This window comes from Nycticebus coucang, chromosome X (genome assembly GCF_027406575.1).
Source record: "Nycticebus coucang isolate mNycCou1 chromosome X, mNycCou1.pri, whole genome shotgun sequence".
NCBI lineage: Eukaryota > Metazoa > Chordata > Mammalia > Primates > Lorisidae > Nycticebus > Nycticebus coucang.
The window spans coordinates 104,838,465-104,864,870 of record NC_069804.1 but is presented as its reverse complement, the minus strand read 5'-3'; the positions used below and the strand labels follow the sequence as shown (position 1 = coordinate 104,864,870).

The following is a 26,406-nucleotide window of genomic DNA, read 5'->3' as shown; positions in this document are numbered from 1 at the left end:
CGACATTCACGTGTTGAAGAAATTTGCCACAACTAAACCAGCTCTCCAGGACATTCTTAGACCTATCCTCCATAAAGACCAGCGTAATTCTCCACCACAAAAGTAAACCCACCCAAAAAATTTTTGATCAAATTCCAACTTCCACAGTCGCAAAAGGATTAAAAATGTCCACCAGGCTCTCGAAAGGCTTATCAATACTCTCAATTAATGTGAATGGTTTAAATTGTCCTCTAAAGAGGCATAGGTTTGCGGATTGGATACAAAAACTCAAGCCAGATATCTGCTGCTTCCAAGAATCGCATCTTACATTAAAAGACAGATATAGACTCAAGGTGAAGGGATGGTCATCTATATTCTAGGCAAATGGAAAGCAGAAAAAAGCAGGTGTTGCAATCCTGTTCGCAGACGCAATAGGCTTTGAACCAACCAAAATAATTAAGGATAAGGATGGACACATCATATTTGTTAAAGGTAATACTCAGTATGATGAGATCTCTATTATTAATATTTATGCACCTAACCACAACGCACCTCAATTTATAAGAGAAACTCTAACAGACATGAGCAACTCAATTTCCTCCACTTCCATAGTATTTGGAGATTTTAACACCCCTTTAGCAGTCCTGGATAGATCCTCCAAAAAGAAGCTAAGCAAAGAAATTTTAGATTTAAACTCAACCATTCAACATCTGGACTTAACAGACATGTACAGACCATTTCATCCCCAAAAAAACTGAATACACATTCTTCTCATCAGCCCACGGAACATACTCCAAAATCGACCACATCCTAGGCCACAAATCTAACCTCAGCAAATTTAAAAAAATAGAAATTATTCCTTGCATCTTCTCAGACCATCATGGAATAAAAGTTGAACTAAATAACAACAGGAACCTGCATACCCATACAAAAACATGGAAGCTAAACAACCTTATGCTGAAGGATACATGGGTTATAAAAGAGATTAAGAAGGAAATCACCGTATTCTTGGAACAAAACAACAATCAAGACATGAATTACCAGAACCTCTGAGATACTGCAAAGGCAGTCCTAAGAGGGAAATATATAGCACTGCAAGCCTTCCTCAAGAAAATGGAAAGAGAAGAAGTCAATAACTTAATGGAACATCTCAAGCAACTGGAGAAAGAAGAACACTTCAACCCCAAATGCAGCAGAAGAAAAGAAATAACCAAAATCAGAGCAGAATTAAATGAAATTGAAAACAAAAGAATTATACAACAGATCAATAAATCCAAAAGCTGGTTTTTCGAAAAGATCAATAAAATAGATAAACCTTTGGCCAACCTAACCAGGAAAAAAAGAGAAAAATCTCTAATTTCATCAATCAGAAATGGTAATGATGAAATAACAGACCCCTCAGAAACTCAAAAAATCCTTAACGAATACTACAAGAAACTCTACTCTCACAAATACGAAAATCTGAAAGAAATCGACCAATACCTGGAAGCACACCACCTACCAAGACTTAGCCAGAACGAAGTGGAAATGTTGAACAGGCCTATATCAAGTTCTGAAATAGCATCAACTATACAAAATCTCCCTAAAAGGAAAAGCCCAGGACCAGATGGCTTTACGTCAGAATTCTACCAAACATTTAAAGAAGAACTAGTACCTATACTACTAAACCTCTTCCAAAATACAGAAAAACAAGGAATATTACCCAGCACATTCTATGAAGCAAACATCACCTTGATCCCCAAACCAGGGAAAGACGCAAGAAAAAAAGAAAATTATAGACCAATATCACTAATGAATATAGATGCTAAAATACTCAATAAGATCCTAACAAACAGAATCCAACAACACATCAAAAAAATTATACACCATGACCAAGTCGGATTTATCCCAGGGTCTCAAGGCTGGTTCAATATACGTAAATCTATAAATGTAATTCAACACATAAACAAACTTAAAAATAAGGACCATATGATTCTTTCAATTGATGCAGAAAAAGCTTTTGATAATATCCAGCATCCCTTCATGATCAGAGCACTTAAGAAAATTGGTATAGAAGGGACATTTCTTAAACTAATAGAGGCCATCTACAGCAAACCCACAGCCAATATCGTATTGAATGGAGTTAAATTGAAATCGTTTCCACTTAGATCAGGAACCAGGCAAGGTTGCCCATTGTCTCCATTGGTCTTTAACATTGTAATGGAAGTTTTAGCCATTGTCATTAGGGAAGAAAAGGTGATCAAGGGTATCCACAAAGGGTCAGAAGAGATCAAACTTTCACTCTTTGCAGATGATATGATCGTATATGTGGAAAACACTAGGGATTCTACTACAAAACTTTTAGAAGTGATCAAGGAATATAGCAATGTCTCAGGCTACAAAATCAACACCCATAAATCTGTAGCCTTTATATATACCAACAATAACCAAGCTGAACAAACAGTCAAGGACTCTATTCCTTTCACAGTAGTGCCAAAGAAGATGAAATATTTGGGAGTATACCTGACAAAGGATGTGAAAGATCTCTACAAAGAGAACTATGAAACTCTAAGAAAAGAAATAGCCGAAGATGTTAACAGATGGAAAAACATACCATGCTCATGGCTGGGAAGAATCAACATTGTTAAAATGTCCATACTGCCCAAAGCAATATATAATTTTAATGCAATTCCTATTAAAGCTCCATTGTCATACTTTAAAGATCTTGAAAAAATAATACTTCGTTTTATATGGAATCAGAAAAAACCTCGAATAGCCAAAACATTACTGAGCAATAAAAACAAAGCAGGAGGATCATGCTACCAGACCTGAGACTGTACTATAAATCCATAGTGATCAAAACAGCATGGTACTGGCACAAAAGCAGAGAAGTAGATGTCTGGAACAGAATAGAGAACCAAGAGATGGATCCAGCTACTTATCATCATTTGATCTTTGACAAGCCAATTAAAACCATTCAGTGGGGAAAAGATTCCCTATTTAACAAATGGTGCTGGGTAAACTGGCTGGCAACCTGTAGAAGATTGAAACTGGACCTACACCTTTCACCATTAACTAAGATAGACTCTCACTGGATAAAAGATTTAAACTTAAGACATGAAACTATAAAAATACTTGAAGAAAGTGCAAGGAAAACTCTTGAAGGAATCGGCCTGGGTGAATATTTTATGAGGAGGACTCCCCAGGCAATTGAAGCAGTATCAAAAATACAGTACTGGTACCTGATCAAACTAAAAAGCTTCTGCACAGCCAAGAACATAGTAAGTAAAGCAAGCAGACAGCCCTCAGAATGGGAGAAAATATTTGCAGGTTATACCTCCGATAAAGGTCTAATAACCAGAATCCACAGAGAACTCAAACGTATTAACAAGAACACGTGACCCCATCTCAGGGTGGGCAAGGGACTTGAAGAGAAACTTCTCTAAAGAAGATCGACGCACAATCTACAAACACATGAAAAAAAGCTCATCATCCTTAATTATCAGAGAAATGCAAATCAAAACTACTCTGAGATATCACCTAATCCCAGTAAGAGTAGCCCACATAGCAAAATCCCAGAACTAGAAATGTTGGCGCTGATGTGGAGGAAAGGGCACACTTCTACACTGCTGGTGGGAATGCCCACTAATACGTTCCTTCTGGAAGGATGTTTGGAGAATACTTAGAGACCTAAAAATAGACCTGCCATTCGATCCTATAATTCCTTTACTAGGTTTATACCCAGAAGACCAAAAGGCACTATATAACAAAGACATCTGTACCTGAATGTTTATTGCAGCCCAATTCATAATTGCTAAGTCATGGAAGAAGCCCAAGTGCCCATAGACCCACGAATGGACTAGCAAATTGTGGTACATGTATACCATGGAATACTATACAGCCTTAAAGAAAGATGGAGACTTTACCTCATTCATGTTTACATGGATGGATATTCTTCTTAGCAAAGTATCTCAGGAATGGAAGAAAAAGTATCCAATGTACTCAGCCCTACTATGAAGCTAAATTATAGCTTTCACATGAAGACTATAACCCAACTATAGCACAAGACTATGGGGAAAGGGCCAAGGAAGGGGAAGAGAGTGGGGAGGTTTTGGTGGAGGGAGGGTAATGGGTGGGGCCACATCTATGGTGCATCTTAGAATGGGTACAGGCGATTGCACTAATGTACACAGATATGATTTAACAATAAAAAAAAGAAGAAAAAGAAAAAGAAAAGATCTAGACATGAACACACACCAAAACTAGATATACTTTGATATTCCAGGTATATAAAATCCTAGACAAATTTTCCAGATGAAAATAGACAGACTTCTATTCCCCTAGCTCTTATCACAAATGCATGTAGATCTCTGTTACTAAAAGCTGTAGGAATAAAACTAAGTAGCAGTGTCTCGTAATACAAATTCCACTTACGTAAGCGAATTATCTTGAGTATGGGACAGTGTGTCCTTAAAGTCACTAAACAGAAGGAAAATGGGAAGTTGTAGCAAAATATACCTTTATTTACAAAATATCATTACAAAATTATACAAAGGGATGATCATCACATAGAGACTATTTTGTAAAGAATGTTTTGTAAATAAAGGTACATTTAGCTACAATTTCCTATTTTCCCTATGTATGACAACTTTGGGGACACCTTGTACTTTGCCATAGTTATGAGCAATGTATTTCTTCTCATTTTATCAAAGGAGATACATACATGAAAATGGAAAAAAGTTCATAACACTTTAGTGAGAATAACTTTACCTAGCTTTATATGTCATAAATCTTGCCAATTCTTTTGGAATATTCTAGGGACTGTAAGATTATAATACAGCCTAGACACAACACTTTCAGTTTGACAGCAACAGCCTGGTAATCTAAGCTACCTGACCTTTAGAGCAGTATTTATTTGGGGAGGAAAAACAGCAAGAACTTTAGACTTAGAGGCACAGATCTACAGACTAGTAGGCTGGGTGGAAGGGCCAATTAAGTTGCTACAAAACTGTAAGTTATCAAAGTGCACACTATTTACAGTACAGGTTTAATTTCACAAGTTCAAAGCTGTCTAATTAGAGCATGCAAAAAGGTACCAAAATTAATAAATGTCTTTATACTATATATTTACACTACTAACAAGCCAATTACTGTGGAGTTTGGACAAAAGATTTGAGACTTCATAATATTTAAAAAATCTAAAGTAAGGTCTGATTATATAAGCTCTGATCACATCACTCCCCTGTTCAAATATCCTACACGGGTAACAGAATGAAGTCCAAACTATTTTTTTTTTTTAAACAACAGAATTTTATTATCTCAGAGTTCTGGTGGCCAGAAGTCTAAAATCAAGGAGTTAGCAAGGTTGGTTCCTTATGAGTGATGTCACAGAGAAGCCATTCCATGCCCCTTTCCTAGCTTCTGGTAGTTCGCTGGCAGTCTTTGGCATTTCACGGCTGGGGACAGCATAAATCCAGTCTTTACATGGTGTTCTCCCTGTATCCAATTCTATATCCAATTTCCTCTTTTTATAAGGACCCCAGTCATTGGATTAGGGGCCTACCATTCTCTAGTATGACCTCATATAGTTTTTCTTTTTTAAAATGTTATTTATTTATTTATTTATGTCTTTAATCCACACAAAGTTTATTTTAATATAGAAGGGGATCTGATTGTATATTTTTCCTTGTGGTTACCTGTTTATTTATTTATTTATTATTAAATCATAGCTGTGTATATTAATGCAATCATGGGGCACCATACACTGGTTTTATATACCATTTGACATATTTTCATCACACTCGTTAACACAGCCTTCCTGGCATTTTCTTAGCTATTGTGTTAAGACATTTATATTCTACATTTAGTAAGTTTCACATGTACCCTTGTAAGATGCACCATAGGTGTGGTCCCACCAATACACCCTCCCTCTGCCCCTTCCCCCACCCCCTACCTCCCCTCTCCCCCTTCCCTACATTCTTAGGTTATAATTGGGTTATGAAAGCTATAAATTAGATTCATAGTAGGACTGAGTACATTGGATACTTTTTCTTCCATTCTTGAGATACTTTACTAAGAAGAATATGTTCCAGTTCCATCCATGTAACCATGAAAGAGGTAAAGGCTCCATCTTTCGTTAAGGCTGCATAATATCCCATGGTGTACATATACCACAATTTATTAATCCATTCGTGGATCGATGGGCACTTGGTTTTTTTCCATGACTTAGCCATTATGAATTGGGCTACAATAAACATTCTGGTACAAATATCTTTGTTATAATGTGATTTTTGGTCTTCTGGGTATATACCTAGTAGAGGAATTGTAGGATAGAATGGCAGATCTATTTTTAGATCTCTAAGTGTTCTCCAAACATCCTTCCAAAAGGAACATATTAATTTGCATTCCCACCAGCACTGTAGAAGTGTTCCCTTTTCTCCACATCCGCGCCAACATCTCTGGTCTTGGGATTTTGTGATATGGGCTAATCTTACTGGAGTTAGATGACACCTCAGTTTTGATTTGCATTTCTCTGATGATTAAGGATGATGAGCATTTTTTCATATGTCTGTAGGCTATGCACCTGTCTTTTTTTTTTTGTAGAGACAGAGTCTCACTTTATGGCCCTCGGTAGAGGGCCGTGGCCTCACACAGCTCACAGCAACCTCCAACTCCTGGGCTTAAGCGATTCTCTTGCCTCAGCCTCCCGAGTAGCTGGGACTACAGGCGCCCGCCACAACGCCCAGCTATTTTTTGGTTGCAGTTCGGCTGGAACTGGGTTTGAACCCGCCACCCTCGGTATATGGGGCCGGCGCCCTACCAACTGAGCCACAGGCGCCGCCCGCACACCTGTCTTCTTCAGGACTTCTCTTCAAGTCCCTTGCCCAGCCTGCGATGGGATCACTTGTTCTTTTCTTGCTAATACGTTTGAGTTCTCTGTGGATTCTGGTTATTAAACCTTTGTCAGAGACATAACCTGCAAATATCTTCTCCCATTCTGAGGGCTGTCTGCTTCCTTTACTTACTGTGTTCTTGGCTGTGCAGAAGCTTTTTAGTTTGATCGGGTCCCAGTAGTGTATTTTTGATGCTACTTCAAACTATTTAGATAAGCATTCAACACTCACCATAATCAAGCTGTAATCTCCGCATCCATGTTGATCTCCACCACTCTTATAAATACACCTGAGCTTTACTATGCTAACTCATATTTCTTCAAACACACTCTAGCTTGTGTTTGTGCTTATGCACTGTTATGAACTGAAGGTCTGTGTCCCCCTCAAACTCACATGTTGAAACTTTACCTCCCACATGTGATAGTATTAGGAAGTGGAGCCTCTGTTAAGTAATAGGGATTAGATAAGATCATGAGGTAGAGCCCTCATGAATGGGATTAGTGACCTTGTAAGAGTCACCAGAGAGCTTGCTTCCCCTCTCTTCTCTCTTCCCTGTAAGGATACCACCTGAAGTCAGCAATCTACAACCCAGAAGAGGGCCTTCACCATAACTAGACCATGCTCACACCCTGACCTTAAGAACTTTAAGAAACAAATTTTTATTATTTCATTAATAATTTAAAGGTCATTCCCCATTAAGAAATAAATTTTTATAATTAATAACCTATCCAATCTATAGTACTTTACTATAGCAGCCCATACTAAGATATGCACTACAAGGAACGCTCTTTCTCCACTCTCTCTGTTAAAAAAAAAAAAATCCTGCACTGTAAGATTCTCTTCCATTGTCTAACTTTCCATGAAATCACCCCTAATACTCCATTTGGAATTAATACTGTATTCCTACAGCACCTTTTATATCTACAGTAGTACTTCTGACATTTCACCCTGCACCAGAGGTTAATGTAAACAGGATTCTCCAACTCTTCGTCTCTAGTGGGCAGGAATTATTTAACTCTAATGATGCTTAGTACAGTATTGAGGTGGGCATCTCCAAAACATTTGCTATATCACATTAAGTATTGAACAAGAGGAGTTTCAGAGCTAGAATTTTCCAGTTGATTAGTTTCCCAAATCAGTAATAAAACTAACCATATAGCTACAAATTAGATGTTTGCGGACAACTTCCAGACAATTTCTCAAGCTCTATTATTTCTTAACTAATTTAATCCAACAAAGATGAAATGTGTCAAGATGTATTTATTAGACTCCTAATAGAGTCTGTGATAGGAGAAAAATAAATATAAAAATACATATTGATATAAAATATATTTTATATAAAAACAGAAAATTATAGTCCATTTCTAGACTTTAAATATAGCCTATTACTTCTAAAAAGAAGGCAAAATGTTATCATAAAACAGCATATATTTTGGAATCAGAATCAGTTCACATCTCTGAAACTCATGCCTCTTATTTGTTAAATGTAGGAAGTAATTACATACAAGTTTGTGGGGGGAAAAATAAGGTGATAATGTAAAGCTTCTAGAATACTGCCTGAAACATTATAGGCACTTAATAAATATTTAGTTCCTTTCCTTCCTCCCCAATTCTGAGTTGATGAAAAATGTTTCCTATGATCACCTATATTGTTACAAAGTAGGATCAGTCACAACCTTCCCTCTAAGATCTGAACATTTTAAAATCAATGATGCTTAAAACAAATACCTGCATTTACATAAGCCTACATACATGATAATCCTTCTATTGAGAATGGCTTGACTTTTAACCTTACAAAAATATTCTTTTTTTCCCAAGACCCGATCAAATGTTCCCTCTGTGAAGTCTCTCCTCACCCTATCAAGTACAGTATGTGCTATTCCAAAGAGCATTCTGTTCATGCCTATTCATTATAGGACTTATTACTTTATACTTGTCTATGCTTCTTTTCTCACTAGGCCATGAACTCCTCATGACTAAGACCTGAATATAATTGCGTTTACATCCTCAGCATGATGCCTTACATATAAGAAAGATTTGATGTGCGTGACATTATACACTGTAACATACATTTATAATAAGTATAACTATTAATATGGCCATGAATGAACTGGCTCTCTATGGTAAATAGAAGACGGAAGGGGAATAAGGTGATCATGGCATCTTTAAGAAGGCAATAAAGAGTTATACAAAGAAATGGGAGGAAAGTACTTAGACTTCACTGAAAAGAGAAAAAAGGATGAGAAGTTATCTCAGACAGATGGAACAATGTACTTACCAGCTTCACTTTAAAAGGAGGGTGGAAGAAAAAGGAACAATATACAATCAGATGCTTAATAGCAGCCCTAAATACAAAAATATAGTTGGCCCTGATGAATTAGATGAGAAGTAGTCACTGACTTTCATTGGTCAAATGAAGAAGTTAACCTTGATTCAATTGGACCAGAAATCATAAAGGTCAGTGACTAATAATAGAGTAGTACAGTCTGGTTAGTGAGGCAAAAGTAAACTTTAGCTCGAAAAGGTAAACTTAATAAATAAATTGTGTGTGTCCATGTACCTGTGTGTGTGTCTCTGTGTGTGTGTGTGTGTGTGTGTGTGTGTGTGTATGGCGGTAGGGGGAATCAGGTTAATTTTTATTTTCCCTGAAAAGAAGAAAAATACTAAAATAAACACTACCATAAAGTATTTCAGGTTTTATGTTGTTTTTACTAAAAACTGCACCACAGTTAGGCAATGCCTCTCAGCAAACAATAATGAAGTCTCAAACTTACATGTCGGAGTAGATAGAAAAATTTGGCATCATCTGTATCCAGGTGGTATTTAAAGAGGCATATGATTGCCTGCACATGTATACAGAGTAGAACAGATAAACAGGGAAATGAGAGGCTAGGAAAGCTATTACTCTAGCAGTCAAAAAATCCAGAGGCAGAACCTGCCAGAGAAAACTATACCACAGAACCTGAAATCCAAATACAGTAGATGATAAATTAAAAGTAACCAGCATCAAAAGTTGCTGGAGTATCAAGGAATCTACAGATGGAAAAAATAGCCTTTTAAACTCATTATGATGAGAATGTATCTTTTCCTTAGATGTCAGAAATGAGATAAATGGTTAGAGATACCATTTACAACTACAAAGGTGATAACACTGCAATCCAGCAGATTTGTAGTAGAATGGAAGAAAATGAAAATAAAATTGGTGGGAGTCAACGAAACAAATGGTGCTTCCCTGAAGACAGGGATGATCTGACCCTGCCTTAATACAGAGGAAAGGGTAGAATGAAAAGTAAAGAATGGCCACAGGAATTTTTCACACCAAATGTATAAAAAGTCACAGGACCTAAAGCAGGCTTTCTCATCCTTGACATCCTGGACTGAATAGTTCTTCATCCTATGATTGTAGGATAGAGAGCAGCATCCCTGGACTCTACCCACCAGATGCCAGTAGTACCCTCCTCAGTTGTGAAAACCAAAAATGTCCCCAGACATGACAAAATGTTTCCTCGGAGGCAAAAATGTCCTCCACTGAGAATCACTGGCTGAAGGGGGAAAAAAGAATATACTTCTTGAGACAGAGGATTGCTATATCCTTCCTTATATATTTGTCCATAACACAAAGGTCTCTGGGTTAGGTGAAGTCAAAAACAACAAAAGGAAGGACATCAACAATCAGGACCACATATAGAGGAAATATAAATTTATAACAATAGCTAAGAAGGACAATTGAAAAATAGAAATTAAATAAAATTCTTCATCGTCTTAATTATTAGCTTTCCCAGTTATGCCTATACCATTTTGAGAATGTACAATATATCCTTCACCCTCTAGTTTCATGCTATATTGTACATAGTCCTATGGATTGAACAAATATAGACATTTTAATTCGTTAAGATTAGTAATCATAAGTGTGAAACAGTCTGATTCCAGGCTGGAGGTATATACTGATGTATGCATGATCTACTTTACCAATCTCGTTTTTTTTTTTTTTAATTAAAGGCCCCCTTTTCCTTTGGGTAAGGATGATGGTTAAAGCTGAGGGGACTAGAACTCAAACAACATTATGCATTTGCATATTATCTGGCAGTTAAGCCAACAGTTTAGGACTCTATTACTCGTCACACATCAACACAAAAATAGTTTGTCACAATGCTTTCTGCAGACAAATTTAAAAAGAGAGCACTTGGCTGAATATGCCACACTTTTATAGCAGCCAATCTTTAGGCAAAGCAGACGCAGGAAGCAGCAGGAGAAGGTAGGTGGTTCTTGGCACTCCCTTAAACAAGAAACAATGCATATTGAGTACTTGTGTAACAGGAGATAGCATTAGTTTTTCCAAAGTAGTTTTACTTCACAAAAAAATTCACAAACAAATAGAAAGGGCGTGGGGAGGGGAGCAGAAAGAGAAATTAAAAGATGAAGCAGACAGTATGCCTTGCAGTGTAACCTCTTGGGAAGCTACTCTCTATAAGGCTGACACACAAAGGACAAAAAGAGATTTACATGCAATATGTAACAGTAGTAAAGTACAGCAGGCCTTGAATTGGCCATAAAATTATTTAATAAAGGCCAGACTGCCAAACTGGTATTTTTAAGAACTGTGTTCATGTAGCTCTTTTTTTTGAGACAGCGTCTCACTCTGTCGCCCTGGGTAGAGTGCCCTAGCACCATAGCTCACAGCAACCTCAAACTCCTGGGTTCAAGCAATCTTCTTGCCTCAGCCTCCCGATGAGTAACTGGGACTACAAGTGCCCACCACTAGCCCAGATAGTTTTCCTTTTCTTTCTTTCTTTAAGTAGAGACAGAGTCTTGCTTTTGCTCAGGCTGGCCTCAAACTTTTGAGCTCAAGCAATCCACCTGCCTCAGCCTCCCCGAGTGCTAGGATTACAGATGTGAGCCACTGCGCCCAGCCTGTGTTTATATAACCTTAAAATCCACAGCCACATCACTTTTGTCCTCAGGGCTCTTTTCTAGAAAATGGTCACATACCTGACCCGTTATATCATGGCAATGATTCAAAGTCTATTAACTTTTGATTATCAGTGGCAGTAAAACGAATAGCCCTAAATTATACATAAGCATAGTACAAATCTAGGCCAGCTCCAACTATCACCTGTCTAGAGGATTTTCAAGTCAATTTAGAGATACCATGAGGTTTAGGTTCCTAGGCAGAATAGAAAATCACAGTTAAAAACATGGATTTTGTAGTCACACTGGGCTTGAATGCAAAATTCACCATTGCATACCCTCAGGCAAGTTACTTCTCCGCTGTAAGGCTTTTTCCTCACCTACAAAATGATCACTGTGAGAATGAAATTAGTTCATTTCAATGGGAGTGAGTGACAATCCACTATCAATCTCTGAGTAATCCGGCACATTCTTGCTGGGTATGCCACAACTAAAAGGCACTGACAGCATTTTATCCAGGCCACTTCCCACAGCTGTGTTTGTAGCAAGTGACCTTGAGGATGAGGTAATATCCCAGACAAAGAGCAGCCTGGCTTCTTTTTACTATAAAAGTAGCAAACCTCCAAGCTCAGTGTTCCACTCCTGTAATGCAACTCTCTCCCTGTAGGCATCCTCCTGGTCCACCCACAGAGGGACTATGGTCACAGTGAACCAGCATGTCATGCTAACATTCTGGCTACTGTTTTTGCAATGAATAATAAACTGTCTTTGGTCTCCTGAGTCTTCTGCAATTATCCACGAAATAGTAACAGGTAGGCAAGTATCCCAGACCTTCCAATTCTTGACAAATATATACAAAGCACTTAGAACAACTGGCAAGTATGATATTGTGGGGGATTTTTTTTGTTTTTTGTTTTAAGACAGTATCTCATTATGTTGCCTGGACTAGAGGACAGTGGCATCACCATAGCTCACTGCAACCTCAAACTCTAGGGCTCAATACATCCTCTTGCCTCAGTCTCCTGAATAGCGAGAATACAGGCACATGCTACCACACCCAGCTAATCTTTCTATTTTTTTTTTTTTTTGAGATGGGGTCTCACTATGTCGTTCAGGCTGGTCTCAAACTTCTAGGCTCAAGTGATCCTCCTGCATCATCCTCCCAAAGTGCTGGGATTACAGGTGTGAGCCACTGCACCCAGCCAATATTATGTATTACTGAGAATTACCTCTGGTTTCTGAAGCAAAGTAACCACCCACAAATTAGGATGACATAAAGCAGAGCCATCCAGCACTCTCTATCTACATCAGTATGTTGCCCTGTATACAATGTACGGTTAAAAGAATGTTGATATGGAATGTTGGTGTGGCTTTCATTGGACTAGGCTAACTCAGACTCCAGAAATAGGAAAGTAAACTAGGATATTCACTTGTTGGCATTCAGCCTTAAACAAGCATCTTTCATAATTCCAACTTTTTGTCTAACTGGAATCCAACAGATGTCACCTATTTATGTTAGGGCAGATTCATTACAGCTCTCAATAAACAGTGACTCCCAATATGTCAAAGCTGAATGGAATCTTCAGATCATCCTTTCAATTCTCTTATTCTACAGAGTAAACTGACACTCAAAGAAAAGTTAAATAAAGACTTGTCTAGAATTAGATGTTCAAAAAGTAGTCAGCTGGCTGGATGCCCATATCTCAATGATTAAAGCACTAGCCCTGTGTGCTGGGCAGGGGGGTTCGAACATGGCCCAGGCCTATTGAACCAAAAAAAAAAAATAGAAAGCAGGCCCCTTTTTAAAAAAGTAATAAAAAGTAGTCAGCTTCTTTCTATATAACTTCTTTAAATAGCCAGAAACAAACAAATAAAAAATAATACTTAGGATTGGTTAGATATCCTATTTACCTTATAGCGCCTTACTCTATATAGCACATAAAATACTTCTAGATTTTATAAAATACAGTGAATGGGCTTGAAAACATAAAGTGGTGGTACTAATTATGACAGACACAAATTTTTCATGTTCAGTAATTAATTTAACATCGTTCTGCATGTTATTTCTGTAGTCAGATAATAAGATAACACCATTGATAATATTCACAGAAACCAGTAAAAATGATAAGGAAGATGACCTTCAGAGTTATATAAACATGCAAGTTAAGTGATAACATTACTCAAAGGGGAGGGAGAAGGTTGAAAGCAGGAATCTGTAACATAACATATCTTGATCCATACTCAGCTACAACAGAACTGGTAGGAAGAGTGTGGAAAATTGGGCCCTGAGCCCTTCAAAATTCCCACTTTAAAGTGTAACTAATACTTCAATTCCATTTTAAACAGAGAGATAGCCACTTAAAATCTAGAATTTGGTCTCAGGCACACTCAGCATAAAAATGAAGGATTTGGATGTAATAAAAATTCAGAAGACCATCCGACAGTGGTGTGAAGAGGCAAGTACAGCCTGTAATGAAGAAGCCCACAAGTTTAGAAAATAAGGGAGTAAGCCCTGCTTTAGGTCAAACTAATACATGAAAATAGAAACCACTAACAAGGATAAAATCCAGTCCATTTTTATTTCTTTGCACTGTAAATTTATTTTTCCCTTTAACAGCTTGTTTAAAGACCATTAGCTACTCAATCAAGGGGGGAGGAATGTAAGCTAATGCAATGCGAATGAAAGACACTATGAAGGGAGCCTAAGAAAAGGTTGTTTTCACTCACAAGTGTTTTATGTTCACTGACTCTTCTGGAAAACACTGATTTTGTAATATGAAGTACTAGACTACGGAGCATATTATTAGAGGAAAATAACCTCTGAAAAATTTGTTTTAACCCACATTAACTTTCTATATTTTCTCGCCTTGTATCATGAGCAATGTAAGTGAAAATAGGTTAACTATGACACAAACCTCAAAACAAAAACCTTACCCAGACAATCTATAACCATGTGAGACTCTGTGAAACAGTAATCTCAAGAAAATTACTAGGAGGAGTTCAGAAAGGGAGGAGTCTTAAATTAGAGAAGGAAATCAACATATTGAACCTACAGCCTAGACCAGTGTTTTTCAACCTTTTTTTAATCTCACGGCACACCTAAACCTATAGTTAAACTTCTGCGGCACACTTAAGTTATGTTGATCAAAAAGAAGAGTAAAAACAAAGAATATGTTTACTGTGCTTTGAACTTATTTTGAAAATAATTTAATTAATGATCTTTAAAATTTTTCTCAGCACGCCTAAGATCCTCTCACTGCACACCAGTATACCATGACACACTGGTTGAAAATCACTGGCCTAGACCATCAAAGCCATGGCCATATACATTTCAGGATTTCAATAATTCAAAAGAAAATGTAGTAAGATTTAGGATAGTATATTACCTAGTTATACATCTTATATCCTTTTCTCAGGACCAATGACAAATGAGAAATTCCTATTCTAAATGAGATAATAAACCATGTCTTGGGTCTTACAGAATTTCCTGTCAGGTATGAGAATAAAATCAATCTGGTTTTAAATGCAACAGCTAGTCCATATAGCCCCACTGGGTGAATTCAAAAAAGCGGCTCCATGAAGACCAGTCTTGTGAGTGCACAAGATTTAGTAAGTGGTCCACCCTTGAGCAGGGCTCACGCACACATAGTGGACCTGGTCTCTGGTATACATATACATAATTGGAGTTAAAATGTAAACATACAGCCTATACAATGTCTCCCTATCTACACACAGAATCTTCCTGAATAGCTCCAAGCAGCATAATACTCTATTAAGCATTTAAGATTTTATGAGTGATTAATTTCAAAGCACATAAAACACTACCTCTATAACTTTCCCTCCCTTGAACAAAACAATAGGAGAAAATGCCAGCCATCCAGCCCAACAATTACCACTCATCTACCCAATTTGAGGAAAACAACTACCTACCTGATTGGGTGAGCAAATGGGCAGTCTAGAAGCTATAGAGTAGAGACGGACTAATCTAAATCTACTTGAGTCCACAGAGTGCAGTCTAGGCTGTTTGCCCAAGTTGATTTCTGACATTTACCGACTCCACCTATCCCAGCTCAATCAACTCATTAAGTATAGCCTAGTTTTCAATTTTAACCCCACAAATATAATAAGGAAAACTTAATAGTTAAAAGTTCTTTGTAAAGATTTGCTCACCAATTACAAAGATTCAGCAACCTAGAGTATCAAAGTAGCTAAAAAACAAAGATAGATCAAATTAACATTTGTTTTGAAATAAAACTAGAACTAGCCGTATAAACTTAGTTGTGTGTAGCCGTATAAACTTAGTTGTGTGTATGAAAGAGTCATATGACGGCTTTATCTACAGAACTCAAGAACAATTTGCCCAACTATGTACAACATTCCCCTGAGAGGAAAATTCTTACACATAAGCCCCACCCTGCTTCACAAATTGCAAAATGAAGAATGAGTGATTACTCAACTGGTAGGTGAAGCCAAAAGTCTTAATTTGGTCTACTTTCTCTGATACATACTAGCTATTCCAAAGAGTCTAGACACTCTTGTACAGTTAACCTTTACAGACACTTCTACAGAATTAAAGACAGATGTGAACTTAATTTGGGCTGATGCTTTATTATAGCACTCTATGTGCAGTAACTTTGAACAAGATTTTACCATTAATTTACAGCTATATTTGTTTAAGTTCAGTGACATGTATATTAATTAGAAATACATTAGATTAAAATTTAATTATTTTTGAGGCAATTGGTGATATTTTATTATGGATTGAGTATTAGATGATACCAAGAAATTTTTAAGGATGGGACAGTATATAGGAATAAAATGACACATGATATCTGGGATTTGTACTAAAATAGCAAGTAAAAAATAAAGAAGAGATGAAGCAAATGTTGCAAAATCTAGATAAATATTGTATCCAGGTAATGGATAAATGGTGGTAGTTCACTGTACTATCTTTTTTACTTTAAAGTATGTTTAAAAATGTTATAAGTTTTATAAAAGGTCTTATTAACTGTCCCTTATTATATAGGAAAAACATTATTTTATCTCATTTACTTAGACAAACAAATTAAGGGTAGATAAAAATTCCTCATTAGTTTGAGCATATCTTTATCAAAATGTGTGGCTATCACAGAATTACAAATAGACTTTTTAAAAAGGATGATACCCAAAGTTTCTTCTACCTTGGGTGAACACCAAAATTGACAGGTGATTGAGTCAACAGCCATTTGGGAATAATTCCTTTCTAATGAATCCTAGATTACTACCTAGACCTTCTAGAATAGCCGTCCAAAAGCTTCTAACTTATAATAGGCAAAACTGTTTACAGCCCTAGCAGAAGGAGAGACTGGTAGCACATTTGTTGGTCTATATTTGGTAGCAATGAAGCATATTCTCTACAAAGCAATACAGAAGATCCTTCTTTAAATTAAAACCTGTGTAAATGTTGATTAGTAAGAAATTTGTTTTCTACATTATTTCATGAGAAAGGCAACAATACCTTTTCCTCCAGAACACACAATGTAAGCAAGTACGAAAATCAAGTTGAGTGTCTGTTTAAGACATAGCCAGAGTATATCATTTAGACAGAAACACACTCAGCCTGATCAGGTAAATAAGGTTTAGATTAATATGAGTTACTTTTTTTTCTATTACTGACAATCATAATAAATAGCTATGGTGAAAATACATCTCACCCTTCCTTTACATGCATCAATTTTGAGCTGTCTTGCACAATGGGTATCTTCCACGAGATTGTCACATGGATATAAATCTTATAGATATATTTTAAGTCACCTGGCCATCATCTTAGTTTCTTCCAGCTTGAGGAAAAATTGAGGTATCAAACACCCCAAATCCACCAGAAGGAACTGGTCTCTTCCACATGGCAGACTAAATACAGTAAGGGAAAGTTGGGTCTTTAATAATAATCTCTGTGCTACACTGGTGATACCCAGTAATATTTAAACATATGTCCTGATTCATGTAAATTAGAGTATATTATATATGTACAATTTTCAGAGAATCCTGTTATTTTCAGTGTTCTTTGAGACTTGGTTTGGAAAGAACATGATTTCACTTCAGTGACACGTTGCTACTGGCAGAGCTTAGTACTTAAAGTGAAATCTAGGTGGATTACAATTATAATTGTTCCAAAAAGGAACCAAAAAAAAAAAGATTGAATAATTTTTTACTTTGAGTCCCTGAAGCATGACTCAGTGCTATAAATGATTTCTAAAGTGGAGGTGGTAGCTTTTAAACTTATCTCCAAGTTAGCTCCCTTAATACTTCTGTGACTCAGTTTCCTTATTTCTATAACAGCAGTAAGGTGCCTGACAAGGCAGAATGTCATAGCTATCTAACAAAAACTCTTTTAAAAAAAATTTAAATGCAGCTCGGTGCCTGTAGCTCAAGTGGCTAAGGCGCCAGCCCCATGCACCAGAGCTGGAGGGTTCAAATCCAGCCCGGGCCTGCCAAACAATGACAACTGCAACCAAAAAATAGCCAGGTGTTGTGGTGGGCGCCTGTAGTCCTGGCTACTTGGAAGGCAAGAGAATCACTTAAGCCCAAGAGTTTGAGGTTGCTGAGAGCTGTGACACCACGGCGCTCTATCGAGGGCGACATAGTGAGACTCTGTCTCAAAAAAAAAAAAAAAAATACAGTGAAGAAAAAGCTAACCTCACATCTTATATTCACTCAACAGAGTGAATTAATTATTAAATTATTAAAATAATTAATAATTATTCTTAATTGTTAATAAAAGGAAAAATTGCATACTCCTCCAAATGGACAAATGGAACTGGGGAAGAAAATAAGGAATCAATCAACATATAACCATCTTATGGTACTTTATATGAAATACTGTTAGAGCTATCAAATTCTAAGAAAGCCATCAAACCATAATGACATTTGATTCAGGTAATATAAGGGGTTAATAATAATGCTCTATTTTTGTATAACCATATAGAAATTTCCAATACTTTCTCATTCATTACTGTATTTTATCTAAACCACCTTGTGAAGTAAATCAGGCAGACGTTATCTCCAACTGTCAGACCTTAATCAAAGGGTTCAAACTTATGGTGTTAAATGGCTCATCAGAGATCACAGGCAAATAAAAGACAAAATGGACCCTGAAACCCAGGTGCTTTGGCTCTCCAATCCATATATATATATTTTTGAGACAGAGTCTCACCATGTCATCATAGCTCACAGCAACCTCAAACACAAGATATCGTCTTGCCTCAGCCTCCCAAGTAATTAGGACTACAGGCACCTGCCACAATGCCCAGCTAATTTTTCTATTCTCTTTAATTTTTTTTTGAGAGAGTCTCACTCTATCGCCCTGAGTAGAGTACCGTGGTATCATAGCTTACAGCAACCTCAAACTCTTTGGGACTGAGCAATCCTCTTGCCTCAGCCTCAAAAGTAGCTGGGACTAGCGCCTGCCACCACACCCATCTAATTTTTCTATTTTTAGTAGAGATGGTCTCGCTCTTGCTCAGGCTGGTCTCAAACTCCTGGGTTCAAGCAATCCGCCTGTTTTGGCCTCCCAGAGTGCTAGGATTACAGGCATGAGTCACTGCACCCGGCCCTCCAGTTCATATTCTTTTGCCAATAATCTGAAGTCTCCTACTTTGAGTAAAATCTGAGTAAACGGTCACTTCACTCATCAATTTCAATACTGTCTTTCCGCATGGAAGTTCAGGCTCTGACATCATAAGATATCAAACAAGGGATTGGGAGTAGGGGAGTTCTCACAGCCCTGAAGAAGTTTCCTGAACTTCACAATTAGAGAAAAGACACAGAGCAATGTACAGATAGTATATATACTTCATCAAATTAAACATAAGAAAAAAAAATGACACATAAAAGTAAACATTTTTTAAAGCCTCTTTTCAACTATTTATACTCTCAAAATGTCTGGCCCATAGAGAAAAATCCCCATAATTATTTACCCAGTCGTTCTGCACCCTAGTACTGACCCACCAAGTTTTTAAGAACAGGCAAAAAATGGGACCCTTGGTCAGAGGCTCTTTAAAATCTTTGCAGAGACAAGAGACAAGATCAGCATGCAACATTTAGACTCATGACAGTTCCGAGTTCAGAAGAGCCCTCAGTAAGCTGAAGTAAACAGTGATGGTTTAATGGAAGAAAGAATATTGAGACACGAGCAGGGCTGTGAAAGGGGGTGAGATTTAATAAAAGAAAAACAGAATGGACATTTCAAATTTGGTAAGGATGTTCAGGGTGGGTGGCAGGAAGGATGGACAATGGAGGTGGCAGAAGGAAACAGGAGCCGAGAAATAGGTCTAGTAAATGGATGAGCAGTTAAGTTGCAGCTAGAATCCAAGTCTAACTCCAAACATCAAACTCTTTTGTGCCACTCTGCTCCTAACTGGTCTTCCTGCCTCTATTCTGGTAGCCCTCTCTAAGAAATTCTTCAAAGTACTAAGATTCCATCTGAAACACAGATCTGATCAGGTCATTCTCCTGTTCTAATCTCTTTAATGGTTTTCCTCTATTTTCAGAAAGAAGTTGAAACATACAGGTCTACCATGTGTACCCTTTTCAGCCATTCACATAAAACTGAACTTTCTTTATTGGGTATCTATCTTTGAATATGTTGCTCTTTCAACCTAGAATCCCTTTCCTTTCTCTTCTTCAATTAATGACTTATTCTTTCAACTACTATGATAAGCCTTTCTTTACCATGATCAAGCATCCAATCTATTTAGATGCCTCTCCATGACTTTTTTATAGCACCCACTTAAGCATATTCCTAACACAATGTATCATACTATTCTTTGATCCGTAATTAACAACCCTGTTTGCCTTACTAGACCATGAGCATCTTTACAACACCAACCCTAAGAGCAGTGGTTTTTCAACTGGTGTGCCATGAGAGGATCTTATGTGTCCTATGAAAATTTTTAAAGATTAATTATTTTTGACAGAAGTTCAAAGCACAGTAAGCATATTATTATTATTATTATTTGATCAATGTAATTTAAGTGTGCACGAAAGTTTAACTTTAGGTTCAAGAGTGCTGTGAGATTTTAAAAAGGCTGAAAAATACTGCCTTAGGATAATGCCTAGCATGTAACAGGGATACAGCAAATGTGTATTGGATATATGAAATCATTGTGCTTATACTTTATCCTTTAAAATCACTTATTGGATAATGACTTATCCAATTGTAAACAAATAATCAAATACTCAGGAGGCTATACAATAACCAGAAAGTTAACTTCTGTTATTTCCAGTTGCTAATTTGATTCTCCTGTATACAAAACCAAAGGTTTCAGAAATTATACACAAAGTGCAAAAACATCAAATACTGTCAAATCACTCTACCAGGGGTGTCCAACCTTTTCTGCTGCACACTGGGAAAAAAAGAGTTGCCTTGGGCCACACATTAAATACACAAACACTAGTGAAAGCTGATGGTAGGGGGCAAGGACCCTGAATACTTTTCACAATATCAGATACCACAGGTAAGCAAAACAGTCCTCAAATAATCTGCATGCTGTACTGGGCTGCAAGTTGGACACCCCTACATCATTGTGTGTCTGAGAAAGAAAGAGATCGAAAGAGAGAGAAGCATTAATTCTACTTTAACCTTGGCCTCTCTTGGCTACCCCTACACCACCGTGTGTGTGAGAAAGAAAGAGATCAGAAAGAGAAAGAAACATTAGTTCTACTTTAACCTTGGCCTCTCCTAGAGGTGAAGTCATGGCCTTAAACATGGTATTCAAGATGTACCTCCTTCATAATACTTCCAGAGCTTTCTCTCCTACTAAACTTAATAAAATACATTCCATGGTTGATATTAAATTACTAATTAATCTAAGATTCATGTTGTTTGATGATATATTACAATCTTGTTCTAACCAGATAAGTTACAAAAACCCAAAACTATACTACGAATGCATTATTCAAAATGTGACGAGTCCAAGACAGGAATGCCTTCTTTAAAAAGAACCAAAATAAAAGTGTCATTATAAGGATGCACATATGAAGAAAATGGAAGTGAATTTCATTAAATTTTTATTTAATTAACCTTAAACAGAAGTCATTACAATCCTGAACTACCACTCTGAAAAAATTCTCACTCATACCCATCAAAAAGTTTAGAATATAAATGAAAGTGGGTCCTCTTTATAGGAAATATGCTTTCCATCTCCATTTTCCACAATCATGAGAAACTACATGAAAATAACTGAATCACAAACCTTAAACTTTATGAATCCACTCTGGTAGAGAGATTGAGTTAATTTTTCTATGCAGTGGAAACTTTAATCTTAGCTAATATTATGTAGACATTATGTAGTTAACTTTTTTTTTGCCCCCAGAAGAATTACCTTCAATATCCGTCACCCATGTGGCCAGTGCCATTTCCCCTCTCCAGTTCATTTGGAGTGCAATCAACAGTCATTTTCAGGGCCTGGTATACCTGAACAAGAGTGAGACACCCCCCTCCTAAAAAAAATAGCTAGGTGTTGTGGAAGGTGCCTGTAGTACCAGCTACTTGGGAGGCAAGAGAATCACCTAAGCCCAAGAGCTGGAGGTTGCTGTGAGCTATGATGCCGCAGCACTCTATCAAGGGTAACAAAGTGCGACTATCTCAAAGAACAAAATACTGATAAAAAAATAAATAAATAGTCATTTTCTTTACTATCTTTGGTAATCAATAGTTCTTATTCTTCCTTAGGTGATAAACATATTTGAGAAACTGATGGAATCTATGGGGCCCAGAAAAATGTACCTAACATATACTCAAATATTTTCATATATTTCAGGAATTTAAGAGTCTCTATCCTCCACAACACCTGTACAAATAATTTATGTGACTATATCTCTTTTATAATCCCATACTCCTTTACGAATCCACATACCCACAAAATTAAGGACTATTATAGTGATTATTAATATTCAAAATAATAAAATTTAGTCTAAATAAAGTTTTACTTTATAAGTAAAATTTTAAGAATCCCTGATGAACTCTTCCCTGAAAATCTTATCAAGTCTTACTGTTTGCTCAACTTGCTTGCTTTAAAATGTGCTATAATGTCATCCCAAATTTTATTAACTCTGACACATCATGTAAAATCATATAAAACCCAAAAGTTATGTTTGAGAAAAAAAATCATGATGATATTAAGAAATTCTTGGATTCAAATACTTGTTTTACTGTATCAAGCGATGTTCAATGCGGAACAGTGAAATTAGCAGAGGAAGTGAATGTGATACCATCTCATTAACTATCTTGTTACATTGTCAAAGCAAGTAAAACATAAAAGATGAAACAGGACAAATGGTCAACAGGAAGGGAAGAATATAATCAAGGTGTTACTGCTAACAGAGATAAGTGTTTCTTCTCAAAAGCATTCTAGATTCTTGCTAGATGTACCAAAGTATTTGTGGAAACTATCAGTTATGTTTTATTTTTACTTCACTTTTAATCACTGATTAGACCACGGGTTTGTATGGGGTCCAAAATAAGGAAATATGATCACTCTTTAACTAAAAACTGATAAATTTCAAAATCACATCAGAATTTGTAAATATATTAAACTTTGGTGACATACAAAACTTTTCTAAGTTTCATGATGGTGAAGGCACCTGAGCCTGTGACTCACTTTCTTTATTGGTAAATACTGGAGTAACAGGACATATCAAGTAAGCAAGTTCTCAGTTTTCCTAAAGTTAAGGTGGAACTGATGAGACTTTAAACTTGTCATTTTAATCTACCCTACCAGGGTCCTTCCCAGATAGTGGAAGGCTGTATATTTCCTAACATGGTAACGCTTTGACCATCATTTTCCAACATGAACAGTTCATAATTGAAAGGCAATAGGAGCTAAGAGAAGTTGCGGCGCCTGTGGCTCAAAGGAGTAAGGCGCCAGCCCCATATGCCAGAGGTGGCGAGTTCAAACTCAGCCCCAACCAAAAAAAAAAAAAAAAAAAAAAAAAAAAAACAGCTCAAAGGAGCTAAGAGAAGTAAAACAGGTCTATACCAAATAGCCAGATGCCAAAAGAAATAGCTATATTTATGTCACCAGCTCCTTCCCTCTTATACCAAGTTACTAGTTGAAACTGAGGTCTTACATAGGTGACATGTGGCTTGTGCTTCAGATCTAAACTAAGAATCTTCAGCTGTTAAGGAGTTATTTGCTCAATTTGTGTAGGAAGACCCTTTCCCCTTAAGCCACCCAAATTAGAAAGTTTACAGAAAGAGGAACCCTTTTAACTGATGAGTTGAGGAAACTCCAGTATTTCCCAATGCAATACCAGGCCCCCTAGATTTCATTCCTCTGCGTAGTCAGTGACAGGAAATGGACTGTTACCACTGGTTCACACTGTCAGGACGAACGGTGGGATAGTCTGCCTGTCGATTCTGAGCGTTCTTAACTAAATGAAAAGTCGGTATGACTGTGGCTACTAAACACACACACACACACTCTACAGTTGGTGGCACCTCACCCAGCCTCCAGCTCCCACGCTCCCACCACCCTTCCAAAGAAACGTTTCTTGGGAGAGCACATGGAGAGAGAAGCACTGGGAGGAAGGAGGGCGGGCAACGCACGTAGGCGCCTCTTCCCTACATTTCTGGGAAAGTGGAAAGATTGGGGGCCTACGTTGTGTTTTTCTTGACTCACAAAGCTGTGGGTGGGCTCCTAAGTATTTGGACAGAAAAGGAGAGGTTCCCAGCCGGGACCCTATTAAGTGTTAAGAGGCAAAACAGCAACTGACGAGGTGGGAGGTGAATAGAATCGCACCGAGGAGATTGGTGCCCACAAGTTAGACAAACAACAGCCCTGCCCAGTAGCCGGGGTCTCCCCAAGTTGGGGTGGGGCCTTTCTCCCTCCCGGACTGCCCAGAGTGAGAGAGGGGTTGTAAGAAAGGGGTTAAGTGCAGCAGGGGGTGCTCTTCCGCCCCCACGCCTTCTCCGCGCCTCGCCGTGGCCCCTCCTTTAGCGGCTTCCCGAGTTACACAGCGAGGTCGCGATCACCCTGGGAAGGGGGCCCCGGACGCCCCCGTGTTCGACGGCAGGACGATCCCGGGGCTTTCCCTGTCCCCAAGGCCGGCGGGGGCTGCGGGAGCACTCACCAATTTGGGTTTGTTTTTCGTTTCCTCTTCGTTGGCGGCCCGGTTCCCAGGGCTCCGCTTGTTGCTCCGGCCCCCACCGGGTTCCTCGTTGCTGCCTCCCGCTCCCGACGCCGCGGCCCCGGGCTGCTCCATCTTTCTCCGGCCCTGTCACCTGCGCCCACTGCTCCTCAACTGAGGAAGCCCCTCGGGGCGCTCACGCTGTCCCGCGCTGATTCAGCAGCACCTCTTCCAGAGGGACAGTGTGGTGAGCTGCCGATTTCAGGCCCCCGGGACTCCCGGCTCTCAAGCACCCCCGACGCAACCACGCTGCCACTACACGGCACTAGGGCAAGCCCTGCCCCTGAGCAGTTGCAATTAACCACGGTCGCCTTCGCCACCGCCCTCAGGGCGGTGTTTAGGGTGGAGGGAAATTCGGTGCCTATCTCTTTAAGACGGCCTCAACACACGTGATTCATCAAAGTGCCCGCTGTCGGCCGCCGGGGCGCGGAAAGCTGCTTCCTTCTCTGGGAGCCGAGCCGGTCCCAGCTACTGAGCATGCCCGGCGCGGCGACTGGAGCCTAACAGAGGACTTTCAACTGCGGTTAAGCACTGATTTCACTTCCTAGTGGCCTGGCGTGACATGGGAGGGAACTAGTGTAGAGACAGGAGGAGTAGCCCATTTTAGAGATGAGAAAACTGAGGCCCGGAAGGATATGTGTGTGAGTTTCACTGGCGGGCAGACCTAAGTAGCAGCGCTCACTCCTGCGGGCCAGAGCGCCTTTCTTCCCAGAGGCGTCTCAGGAGTGGGACGGGAAAGTTTGGGAAGGGAAAGTTTGATTTGACAAGGCAACTACTGTCATCTCATAGGAAAACCACAGGGAGTACTGATTAATTGCCTAGACAGACTGTATGGGTCAAGGTGAAAAGTGTAGGTGATGTCTGTTGCCATGATTGCGTTGTGACCAAAGAAATACAGTGGATCCTTTATTTCCAGGCTCCGTCCACTGCTTAATCCCTGGGGAGTTGTTAGGCACTTTAACTAAACCACTTATATAGAGCTAATAATTGAGTTGAGTGCTATTTCAGTTTCCCAAACTTGTTTAGGTTTAGAGTTGTTGTGAGATGTGAATAAGATTGTGTGTGTCAAAGCTTTGCTCAAAATGTAAGCCCCTAGACAGATACTGGGTGTGTTTGTGCAGTAGCAGCAGCGGCAAGGCACTGTTGGGACTATAGTCCTCACTCCTTGTGTTATACGTAGCCTTTCCTCCTGGGGAAGAGGCCCACAGGACATTTCTCCTATCTACTTTCAACGTTATCCTTTAAGAATAAAGGTGCACACTGAGAACATCAGAAGTGTTGGGCAGGATTTGAATGAACCACCATCGTAGAATGGGATCACGTTTGTAAATTTAGATAGCAAGTCCATAAACATGCCACATGCCTATTACTGAAGATATCTTCAGGCTGTGACTCCTTTTGCCCTTCTCCCCTCTACATAAATTTAGCTATGCTGAATCAATTTGTATCTGACTGTATTTACTTAGGGTGTGTTAGGATG

General features: G+C 38.4%; 1 protein-coding gene across 3 annotated transcripts in view; it reads right to left on the bottom strand.

Annotated features, from left to right (window-relative positions):
• The window catches only part of DIAPH2 (diaphanous related formin 2), a 1,060,116-nt gene extending 1,034,667 nt beyond the window's left edge, over window positions 1–25,449 (bottom strand). For all 3 annotated transcript variants that reach the window (XM_053581174.1, XM_053581176.1, XM_053581177.1), the window contains exon 1: window positions 24,870–25,449. In XM_053581174.1, the coding sequence (XP_053437149.1) occupies window positions 24,870–25,001 (132 nt within the window). In that variant the 5' untranslated portion in view covers window positions 25,002–25,449. The remainder of the gene's footprint in view (window positions 1–24,869) is intronic.
• Window positions 25,450–26,406: the final 957 nt, after the last annotated feature.